The sequence below is a fragment of the Mustela lutreola genome, chromosome 14 (genome assembly GCF_030435805.1).
Source record: "Mustela lutreola isolate mMusLut2 chromosome 14, mMusLut2.pri, whole genome shotgun sequence".
Taxonomy (NCBI): Eukaryota; Metazoa; Chordata; class Mammalia; order Carnivora; family Mustelidae; genus Mustela; species Mustela lutreola.
This window is the reverse complement of record NC_081303.1, coordinates 22,506,694-22,517,733: the sequence shown is the minus strand read 5'-3', so window position 1 is coordinate 22,517,733 and position 11,040 is coordinate 22,506,694. Positions and strand designations below refer to the sequence as shown.

The 11,040-nt window shown below is 38.2% G+C and overlaps 1 protein-coding gene across 1 annotated transcript; it reads left to right on the top strand.

Moving 5' to 3' along the window:
* The first annotated feature begins 3,281 nt into the window (after positions 1-3,281).
* Positions 3,282-10,706, top strand: PTGS2 (prostaglandin-endoperoxide synthase 2). Its single transcript, XM_059145800.1, has 10 exons — positions 3,282-3,474; positions 4,308-4,424; positions 4,547-4,690; positions 5,350-5,493; positions 6,119-6,300; positions 6,891-6,974; positions 7,081-7,327; positions 7,622-7,908; positions 8,308-8,455; positions 8,624-10,706. The coding sequence occupies exons 1-10, from the start codon at positions 3,423-3,425 to the stop codon at positions 9,031-9,033; spliced, it is 1,815 nt and encodes a 604-aa protein (XP_059001783.1). The 5' UTR covers positions 3,282-3,422; the 3' UTR covers positions 9,034-10,706.
* The last annotated feature ends 334 nt before the right edge of the window (positions 10,707-11,040 follow it).

Here is an 11,040-nt window from a genome sequence, read left to right as displayed (position 1 = left end):
CCTTGGTGCAGGATGGCAAAATACTTCTAGCCAGCGTACCACGAATGAAAAGACGTGGGGTAATCTCCACTCCCTCTGAATGAATCACTAAACCAACCAAAGTAGAAGGGAGGGAATGGGAAGAGATTCCATGCCTAAGACAGTGGATCAGAGCATTCTTGCATGTCTGAGTGGTGGAACCCTGCTCAACAAGAAGAAATGTCTCTCTCAAAAATTTTAGCTCATTTTGGGTGTGCCTGGATGGTTCAGTCAGTTAAGTGTCTGCCTTTGGCTCAGGTCATGATCCCAGGATCCTGGGATCTAGCCCCCTACACAGCTGGCTCCTTGCTCAGTCCAGAATCTGCTTCTCCCTGTCCCTCTGTCCCCTCCCCTCATGCTCTCTCTCTAATGAATAAATAAAATCTTTTTTAAAATGTTAGCTCATTTGGAATTGGGGGTATATTAAAAGTCTTTATTTTCTATTTTCCTTTAACTCATATCAATGGCTTATCACTTCAATTACTATTTCATTCCTTTTCAGTATATTCATTCAGTCTTCACAACATCATAAAGAAAAATAAGTTGATAGAAATTCAAGCAGCAGAAGGGGGCAGTAAAACTCAACAGAATGCTATAGCAGATTTTTTATATACTTGCTTATTTTTCTTTCATGAGAGCATTTCCCAACACATTTTAGAGACTAATTAAAAAAAAATCTGTACCATAGATATATATATATATCTAAAATATACATAGAAACACTAAATGTATATGAACGTAAGATCTATGATTTTATATAATCAAAACCTTATTTTTTTATGGTGTGATTTATCAAGGCACAATAATCATAGCACTTGTCCATATAAAACAGGTTTAGCCCTTTGGTATGGGACATTTAGTTTGGGACATTTAATATCCTCTCATAACCAGCATCCCCAAATGTACTTTCCATTCTATTTCATGGTCTCAGACTTGTCAAAACTATTTAATATATCATACCATAATGGTTTTTCCTCAAGTCTATATTTGGACTTCCTTTCTAAACTGTGTCCAACGTTAAAGTCATTTTCTCTTTGCACTCCCTTCTGACTGCATAAGTACATGGAAGTCTCTCTACTCTACCATGTCATTGAAATTACAGGTTCAACCAAGTAGTTTAACCAAATAGTTTTTTTTCATTGAATTTTCACTGTGAAAGAGAGTTCAAGGTCTTTACATTCCATGTAGTGTAAATGCGATTATTCTCTACACACTGTTTTGTCTTCACCTTTAAATTCAGTCTGTCTTTGAACAAGAAATGATACACAGTGAATATACAATTAAGACCTCATAATGTGGATATTGGATGATAATGACTTCAACATAAATTCAGGATTACACTGTAGAATTTGAGTGCAGTACTAGAGTCAGAGTATAGAATCTTATGTGACACCTTAAAAAAGCTCAAATGTGTGGTCCTAAATATCACTTTAAAATTTTAGTAGATACCACCTAACGTCTTTAAAAAATTATGCTCTTAGTTAAAATTCCATGTAAGACTTAGTACAATAAATGGGAGTGTCATAAATTGAATGATTAAATATGACTAGAGGAGAAAGGCTTCTTGGATGAGATGGAATTTTAGTCACTTATGTCTCATGTAAAATCAGATAAATACCTTAACCAAAATGGTAAGGAAAAAGAAATTCAAGTAAGTTTCTTTTCTCTTTTAAGACTTCTACAGATTGAGGGGTGCCTGGGTGGCTAAGTGGGTTAAAACCTCTACCTTCAGCTCAGGTCATGATCCCAGGGTCCTGGGATCAAACCCTGCATTGGGCTCTCTGCTCAGCAGGGAGCCTGCTTCCCTTTCCCTCTCTCTGCCCGCCTCTCTGCCTGCTTGTGATCTCTGTCTGTCAAATAAATAAAATCTTAAAAAAAAAAAAAAAAAGACTTCTACAGATTGAGACATCTGGTATAGTGTTACCTCAGGTTTTATGCTTCTTTTTTTTTTTCCATTAGTGTTAAGAATGTATGGCTTTGAACGTTTTATTCTCCACTTTGATTCTGGTAACTAATTTACTTTCTTGCTTTCTCTTTCTTTTCTTTCATTCCTTCCTTTCTTTTCTTTCTTCCTTTTTCTTTCTATTTCACGCTCACACCACAAAAAGACATTAAATAAAGGCAAAGGATGATAAAAATTCAAAATTGTCAAACTCATCCGTCTTTTCCATCCATTCCACTCAACTCCTCATCAAAACTGTGTTCCAAAACAAGAATAGAAGATTTGCACTAATAAACCCAGACAACTGAAAAATAAATGCAGTGTTGTACTTTGATACATTGTCACATTCATCATCTTGGACAAGTGGGCAGAAATGACTTAAAGAAACAAACTTTAAAAACCTAGTTTCTTTTTCGTGTATCTCCTGTGAAGGGCCGGTGACCAAAGCAGTGAAAACCCGCGCAGCAGAGATGGAAATGCATTAAAGCTTAAGTTTTGAGTATTAGCATTCCAGCAGATCTGGACCCTTTCCCTTCCCTTGTTACCAGAGCAGCGGAAACGTTATAGTGGTGATTGCTCAAGCTCAGATGGACTGTTTACAGGATAGCTGCTGAGGAGCAAATTGTGGAGAGGAATTTACATTTTACAGTTAATGTAAACTGACGATAGCTCTTATAGTTAATTCGGCCAAATAAAAAGAGTGTAATGTATGTATGCACTCCGTATGCTCTAGGTTATGGGTCGTCACTGAAATCATGACGTTTGAAATACATGACGTATAAAACAGTCTTTTTTGGCCGAGTCTGTCCAGACTGTGACTCCTCGGCCCCCTAAGACCTGGGGATGAGACAATGGGGAGGGCCGCGCAGGGAGATTCCCTGCGCTCGGGGACCTCCGGCCGCTCAGATTCCCGGAGAGGAAGCATTATATCCTCGCTCCCGCAGTGGGATCCGCTAAGGCACCGGCTCTCTAAAATTCCGGGTCAAAAGACAGGGAGAAGGGGAATCTGGAGCAAATCGCACTCCGGAGCTGAGGGACTGGGGGAGAAGAACCAGATCGCAGCGGGGCGGGGGTGGGGGAGGCGACTTCGCTTTGCCCCCGCCTTGGGGAAGCCGAGGGCAGCTTCCCAGGTTTCCGATTTTCTCATTTGCGTGGGTAAAAAATCCAGCCTTCACCCGGTCTTACGCAATTATTTAAATAGACGGGGGGGGGGGGAGAGGAGAGCGTTGTGGAGGGGGGTAGAGTTTTAAAGAGGCGGAAAGAAACAGTCATGCCGTCACGTGGGCTTAGTTTTTACGCATAAAAGGAAGGTTCTCGCCGTTAGCTTCCAGTTGTCAAACAACTTGCAGCGAGTGTCAGCGTTTCGCCGGTGACTTCGCCCAGCGCCTGCTCCCGCTCTGCAGCCCGGAGCCCAAGTACGGCAACGCCTCCGCCCGCCCGCGCTCCGCCCGCTGCCGCCGCGATGCTTGCCGGCGCCCTGCTTCTCTGCGCCGCCCTGGCGCTCTGCGGTGCAGGTGGGTACCTGGCGCCCCGCAGCGGGGACTCCTTGGCTCGGTAATTGCTGCTAAGATTCCGCTGAGCTCCCCTTCCTCCCGGTACTTTGAACAGTCCGGGAAAGGAGACGATGTTTGACTTGGTAGAGAGTTTGGACCATTAGAGTCCAAAAGAATTGGGTGGACGCCCCAGCTTTGCCACCAGCTCTGATCATCCCGAGCCGGTTACCTTAGCGGTGTGCGCTACTTTTCTCATCTGCTAAATAGGGACAGTGATACTAATTTGCAGATTGTCATCTGATAAGACAGGATCGATCAATAATATATGTGAAATAATAAATGTTTGTGTGGGGTGCCTACTGTTCAGGAATGGGAGCCATTGTTTTAAATACTCTAGTGCTTTCACGACTCAGGAAAGCCCAGCTGTTTTTTGTTAGTTTGTTTTGTTTTGTTTTTTAAGATGAGCAAAATATTTTAACGGTAAGCTGTTTTTACCCCGAAATTTCCCCTAAATTTGATTAATGTATTAGATATGTCCACTTTAGTTACAAAAATGCTACTTCTTTGAGGTCTTCAAAAGCTGATTTAAACATCTAAAAGGTTTCTAAAGGAAAATCTTAGAAACATCACTTCCCTGGTTGAATATTGTTACCCTTATTTAGAATACAAAGTTGGTATTTCCTTTATAAATTATTCGGTGCCACAGGTTAAAAAATTGTTTTCCCATGATTACCTGTATATTTCTTGAATTTATTTACGTAAAGTTGACCCATACTATGTAAAACAATTAAATGTGTATATCAAGATTAAGAAGGTAGAGAATAACTTACTTACTGTCCTTACTTTTATTGTAGTGAATCCTTGCTGTTCCAACCCATGTCAAAACCAAGGTGTATGTATGAGTATAGGATTTGACCAGTATATGTGTGACTGCTCTCGAACAGGATTCTATGGTGAAAACTGTTCAACACGTAAGTGTGCTTTGGGTGCCCTTATTTGGACTGGGGATACATGTAATTATCACTTTACACTCTAGTATCTTAAAATGGGTCCTGCTAATCTTTCTTTTTTCTTTTTTTCCCTCTTTCTGCAGCTGAATTTCTGACAAGAGTAAAATTACTCCTGAAACCCACTCCGAATACAGTGCACTACATACTTACCCACTTCAAGGGAGTCTGGAACATTGTCAATAACATTCCCTTCCTGCGAAATGTAATTATGAGATACGTGTTGACATGTAAGTACAAGTCTCTAAGGTTTTCAGTTTCCTCAAAGAAAATTGTTCTTTATAAAACTTGATTATTGAGCCTAATCCCGAAATCTCTTTTCAACTTTGTCAAAATACCTTTTTAGTTTGCCTTTTGTCTTAATGGCTCAAAATACATCTCAGTCCCATTCAGTTTACAAAATTCTGTCTCACAATCACAATTCTACTTAAATTTTGTATACCTCTTATAAATTCACTGCTCTGCCAATCCATGAAGGAAGTGTGGTTCAGTTTATTCAATGTCGTGGACCACAGGATTGCACCTAGTAAAATAATCTGGTTAATCTGGATTTGGGTCAGCAAGAAAATTATTACTAAAGCATGTGTCTTGCCCAAACTTTCCTTCATAGGCCTCTTAAGTGGTAGGTGAATGATTATTTGAAAAATCAAGATGGCCAGATCATGTTTTATGTAAAAGTATATATACTTCATTAAAGATGCATTTTAGTGAATCATTTTTCCTGATTTTTTTAAGTACAAGTGGCAGTTGGACTTCAGTGTAACTGTTCTACAATGGGTTGTCTTTGTTGAAATTAAAGTCCATCTTTCCTGCCACTTTGTACATTTTACAATTAAAAGGAACATCGATGTGGGCACAAATAAAACAAATTTTTTTCCTTAAATTTCAGCCAGGTCACATTTCATTGAGAGTCCACCAACTTACAATGTGGACTATGGCTATAAAAGCTGGGAAGCCTTTTCTAATCTCTCCTACTATACCAGAGCTCTTCCCCCTGTGGCAGATGACTGTCCAACACCCATGGGTGTGAAAGGTAAGTGTCGGGAGGCAGTCAGAGATGTATTCATTGCAGTAGGGATTGGATTGTTACCTAGAAAATTCAGCCCTGAACTATCATTTATTTGTTAATAAAAGCATATTGTTTGCTCTTTTTTTTTTTTTAAAGATTTTATTTATTCATTTGACAAATCACAAGTAGCATAGAGAGGCAAGCAGAGAGAGAGGAGGAAGCAGGCTCCCTGCGGAGCAGAGAGCCCGATGTGGGGCTCGATCCCAGAACCCTGAGATCATGGCCTGAGCCGAAGGCAGAGGCTTTAACCCACTGAGCCACCCAGGCGCCCCATTGTTTGCTCTTTTAAGGATATCTCAGAGATTTTTTTCTTGAAAAGTGTATCTTATCAACTATTCATGAAAGTGAATGGACATTTTGGTTTAATGTCTTTACTGTTTTCAAATTGTTTCATTAAAACCAAATTAATACTAGTTAAATAAAATAGATACAAGGTAAAATTAATTCAGTAAGAATGTGTTTCCCCATATCTTAGAACTTTAATTTATGTTGTAATTCTTTTCTTCTGTAGGTGAGGAAGGCCCCGTAGGAAATAGATACTTCCTTGGATTTGTTAATGAATTCTTATCTTAGCTTTCTCATTTTTCAGGCAAGAAAGAGCTTCCGGATTCTAAAGAGATTGTGGAAAAATTTCTTCTAAGAAGAAAGTTCATTCCTGATCCCCAGGGCACAAATATGATGTTTGCATTCTTTGCCCAGCACTTCACCCATCAATTTTTCAAGACAGATCATAAGCGAGGGCCAGGTTTCACCAAAGGACTGGGCCATGGGGTAAGACAGTTATATAAAGTGAAATTATAGCAAAAATAACTGAGTGCTGTGTGTGTGTATTTTTGCTACACCAAGTTTACCCTCTTCTTAAATGCTCTTAATGGAATTTCCATTTTTGATTCATTGGCTTAGTAAAAAATACACATGCAGACACACATGCATATAGGCATAATATTTGTAATTTGGCTCTTATATTTTTAGTTTAAAATATTGGCACTGCAAAAAGTGGTGTCTTAAAACATATTTGTACTCTGATTATGATGCTTTAAATATTATGAGATTTTTTGCAGCATTCTTATCCCTTGTAGTTAAGTGACAGTTTCAATTTGCCAGTAAGAATTTTAGATCAGTAATATATTTTCTGATGCTTATTAAAAGAAATATCATATAGCTATAGTGAAGCATATTACATACTTAACACTAAATACCTTTCAACACAAGAGACATAGGTTTGTAGTATCAGTGGATAAACTAAGTATTTTTTGGCTTTGAGAAAAGTGTTTTATCAAATTATTTAATGGTAAATTATATTATAGACACGTTATACAAACTTCAGCAGCAACAAATTAAAGTTTTTCCATCTTTTCTAGGTGGACTTAAACCATGTTTATGGGGAAACTTTGGATAGACAACATAAATTGCGCCTCTTCAAGGATGGAAAAATGAAATACCAGGTTCGTTCTATTTGAATCTTAAGAATTAGTTATGACTCATGACTTACCTGTATTTAGAAACTTCTGCTGACTAAAATTTAACATTTTGGTTGCCATTGTTCTTCAGGTAATTGATGGAGAGGTGTATCCTCCCACAGTCAAAGATACTCAGGTGGAGATGATCTACCCACCCCATGTTCCTGAACACCTGCGGTTTGCTGTGGGCCAGGAAGTCTTTGGGCTGGTGCCTGGTCTGATGATGTATGCCACGATCTGGCTGCGGGAACATAACAGAGTGTGTGATGTGCTGAAACAGGAGCACCCAGAGTGGGATGATGAGCGTCTGTTCCAGACGAGCCGGCTCATATTGATAGGTAAGCAAGAGGAGAAAATCATTTAAATGCAACTCTCCTCCGCAGAGAAAATGAACTTGCTACCTTTGATATGTTTTAACTAATTCTGGGAGAACGTGGTGAAGGTAAAATCACATGCTCTCTATTAAATTCAATCCTTGAGCAGGATTGGTAATCTAAATACCTTTTGTGTTGATAGTTTAAGGGACACAATAGAAGTGAGGGAATAGCGGATTCACAAAACTGCATTTCAGTTGCTTGAAAGTTGGTAATCAGAGAATGAATGCTCTAAATGTCTTTATTTTGTGTACATAGGAGAAACCATTAAGATTGTGATTGAAGACTATGTACAGCACTTGAGTGGCTATCACTTCAAGCTGAAGTTTGACCCAGAGCTGCTTTTCAACCAACAATTCCAGTACCAAAACCGTATTGCTGCTGAGTTTAACACGCTCTACCACTGGCATCCCCTTCTGCCTGACACTTTGCAAATAGATGACCAGGAGTACAATTTCCAACAGTTTGTCTACAACAACTCTATACTGCTGGAACATGGGCTTACCCAGTTTGTGGAATCCTTCAGCAGGCAAATTGCTGGCAGGGTAAGCCTTGTTACTGAAAAACAAAACAAAGGACTACTCAGTCACTAGAATTTCCACCATCAAAATTATTTTTCTTAAACTTACTGAAAGAGTAATATTTTGCTAGTCATTTCTCTTGAAAATAGAAGTCTACCATTTTTTTTGAAAAGTCTGAACATGAAAAAAAAAGTCTATAAACTGGTAGTCTCTGGCTATCAAATAGCGATAGGTAGTCACGGTAGTCACGGCTTAAAAATACCTAATCTGTAGATGATAGAGATAAATCTTTGTAACTTGGATAGTTTAGGTCTCAGCTGGGAATGTCAGTCCTGTGTACCCCACCCAGGGAATGAGTGCTTTTAAAGTAGAAATCATCATCAAGATGACTAAAAATGGTGTTATACGATTTATTTTCCGCAGGTTGCGGGTGGTAGGAATGTTCCAGCTGCAGTACAACAAGTAGCAAAGGCCTCAATTGACCAGAGCAGACAGATGAAGTACCAGTCTCTGAATGAGTACCGCAAACGCTTTCGGCTGAAGCCCTACGCGTCTTTCGAGGAACTTACAGGTGAGAGAGAGGTTTTTTATGAAGAATCAAGGGTCAAATGGAAACAACAGAGAAGTTGAAAGGGAATTGAGTCAAGGGTTAAAACTTTTCTTTTTTTTTTTTTTTTTTTTTTTTTTTTTGGTAATGCCTTTTACATTGGTTGTATATCTGTCTTTGTCACCTTCATAGGAGAGAAGGAAATGGCTGCAGGGTTAGAGGCCCTTTATGGAGATATCGATGCCATGGAGCTGTATCCAGCCCTCCTGGTAGAAAAGCCTCGTCCAGATGCCATCTTTGGTGAGACCATGGTAGAAATGGGAGCACCATTCTCCTTGAAAGGACTTATGGGTAATCCCATCTGTTCGCCTGACTACTGGAAGCCTAGTACTTTCGGTGGAGAAGTAGGCTTTAAAATCATCAACACTGCCTCCATTCAGTCTCTCATCTGCAACAACGTGAAGGGCTGTCCTTTTACTGCATTCAGTGTTCAAGACCCCCAGCTCACCAAGACAGTCACTATTAATGCAAGCTCTTCACACTCCGGACTAGATGACATCAATCCCACAGTCCTGCTAAAAGAACGGTCCACCGAACTGTAGAAGCCTGTTAATCATATTTATTTATTTATATGGACGATTTCTTTTAACTTAATTATTTAATATTTATGTTAAACTCCTATATTACTTAACATCTTCTGTTGAGGAGAAAGGGGTCATACTTGTGAAATTTTCATGTCACTACTTTAAAGATGTCTTCAGGTTAAAGGGGAAAACAGTTGTCATTGTTTTGTAAGTGAGTTTGACATCCTTTTACTTGAATTTCAGTTTATATTTATAATAAGAACAAAAGCAAAGGTGTTCAGACATTTAAACTCTGTTCCAAGATGGCAAAATGCTGCAAGTGTTTTTCCGCACTGTCGGGATTTCTAGTGTATCTTCCAGGAAGCATTAGAAGCAACTACCTGCACACTGTTTCTTTTCTTCTGTTAGCCACCGTGCTGGGAGAAACTCTTCTGATCAGTTTACTTTTTTGTTTTCTTAGTTTTAAAGTTCTGAGTACATCTTTCTTTGTTTGGACTCTTGTACTTTCTTATCTGAACTTGCAGAAGTTTTCAGAAAACCTCAGCTCAGGACTACTAGTAAGTTAGCTCCTCTTAAGAGGAATGAAAAATAAAAAACAAAACAACACACAGCCCTTAAAGGCCTCTACACAGAGGCATTTTATATGAAAGGCAGAGAACTTTATCACTTCAAACTCTGTGAAGCAGAAGAAGCCTACAATGAGACTAATGGCCTTACAAAGAACTGTAGGGAGTTGTTGATGGAAGAAAGTTATATTTCTGTTCTAATGAATGTCCTTTCCTATTTAAAAGCAAAACCAAACAAATCCTGAATAGTTTCTGGGAAGATAATGTTTCTTTTCCACATCTCATTGTCAGCTGACATTTGCTGGTACTGTATACTACTTAATTTATTGAGTATTATTATTTATGTTTTGTTAGGACATTATAAACTAGGTTTAAGCTGAAATCATTTTTTTTTCTTTTGCATTGTGTGAGAATCAGTAGATCTTTGAGATTAACTCTGAATTAATATATAAACTATAAGATAAATTATTAAGATTTTTGAATAAATTTTCAGGAACCTAAGTCTGGTATACTGAAATACAGAAAGTTGAAATTGATATATAGAAGATTTATCTATATACCAGCCCAGAGACCACTGTGTCTCATTAGTCTGGATATACTATAAGACTGACCTCTTACACATTTTTGAAGGACCTATGGATCCTTCATTAATTCATTCAGCTATAACTTATTGAGGGGACATGTGCAGGGCACTATGGGTTTTAATATTTTTTTGGTTTTAATATTTTTAAATCAAGCACTGATTACAGATAACATCAGTATTTGTAAAAGAAAAAACACGTCTTTTAGTTAGAAGAAAATGAAATTTCATTAAAGGAAATAACTCAGGGGAATTTTTAAATTTTATGTTTAAAAAGTTTATAGTTAAGTAAGAAATAGTCAATATTAGAAGGGCTCATATAAAAAGCTTTTGACTTCACTGATTAAAAAAAAAAAACAAAAATCCTTAACATCATCCTGCTGACTGAACCTGGGAATTTGGAATGTAAAATGAAAGGTTTGGTGCCTCAGACAAATGTGTATTTAAATTTACGTATGTAAGTGCCAAAACAAATGCCTGTTTATTTTTATACTATTTAAGAATGGAAAAAATCCCTTCTAAAATAAATTTTGACTGTTTCCATATGTTTTTGTCCTATGATGTATGATTTCTCTAAAGCACTATATGTATACCCTTGTCTTCTATCTGTTCTGGACCTGACTCCATGAATGAAGAAGTTCTTCCTCAGTCAGAGAGGTTTCTTAGAGAAAGAAGCTGTCCTTTGTTCACTGCAACACTATTGGAAAATGTGTGCTTTGTGCTATAGGAGATAGCAACAAACTTGTTTTCATTGGCTAACCTGGAATAAAGAAAAAAAACCCAAGCATACAGAAGGCAAAGAATAAGATAAAGGGCTAAGGAAGTACAAAATTAACAAGTTCCAAGAACTGGGCAAACCATTGGTACCTGGCTCAAGGG

Excerpts from the sequence above, each read along its gene's own strand:
- PTGS2 (XM_059145800.1), top strand. The coding sequence starts at position 3,423 with ATGCTTGCCGGCGCCCTGCTTCTCTGCGCCGCCCTGGCGCTCTGCGGT. Across the intron at positions 4,691-5,349 it reads TATGAGATACGTGTTGACAT|CCAGGTCACATTTCATTGAG; the intron begins GTAAGTACAAGT and ends CTTAAATTTCAG. Across the intron at positions 7,328-7,621 it reads GAGCCGGCTCATATTGATAG|GAGAAACCATTAAGATTGTG; the intron begins GTAAGCAAGAGG and ends TTGTGTACATAG.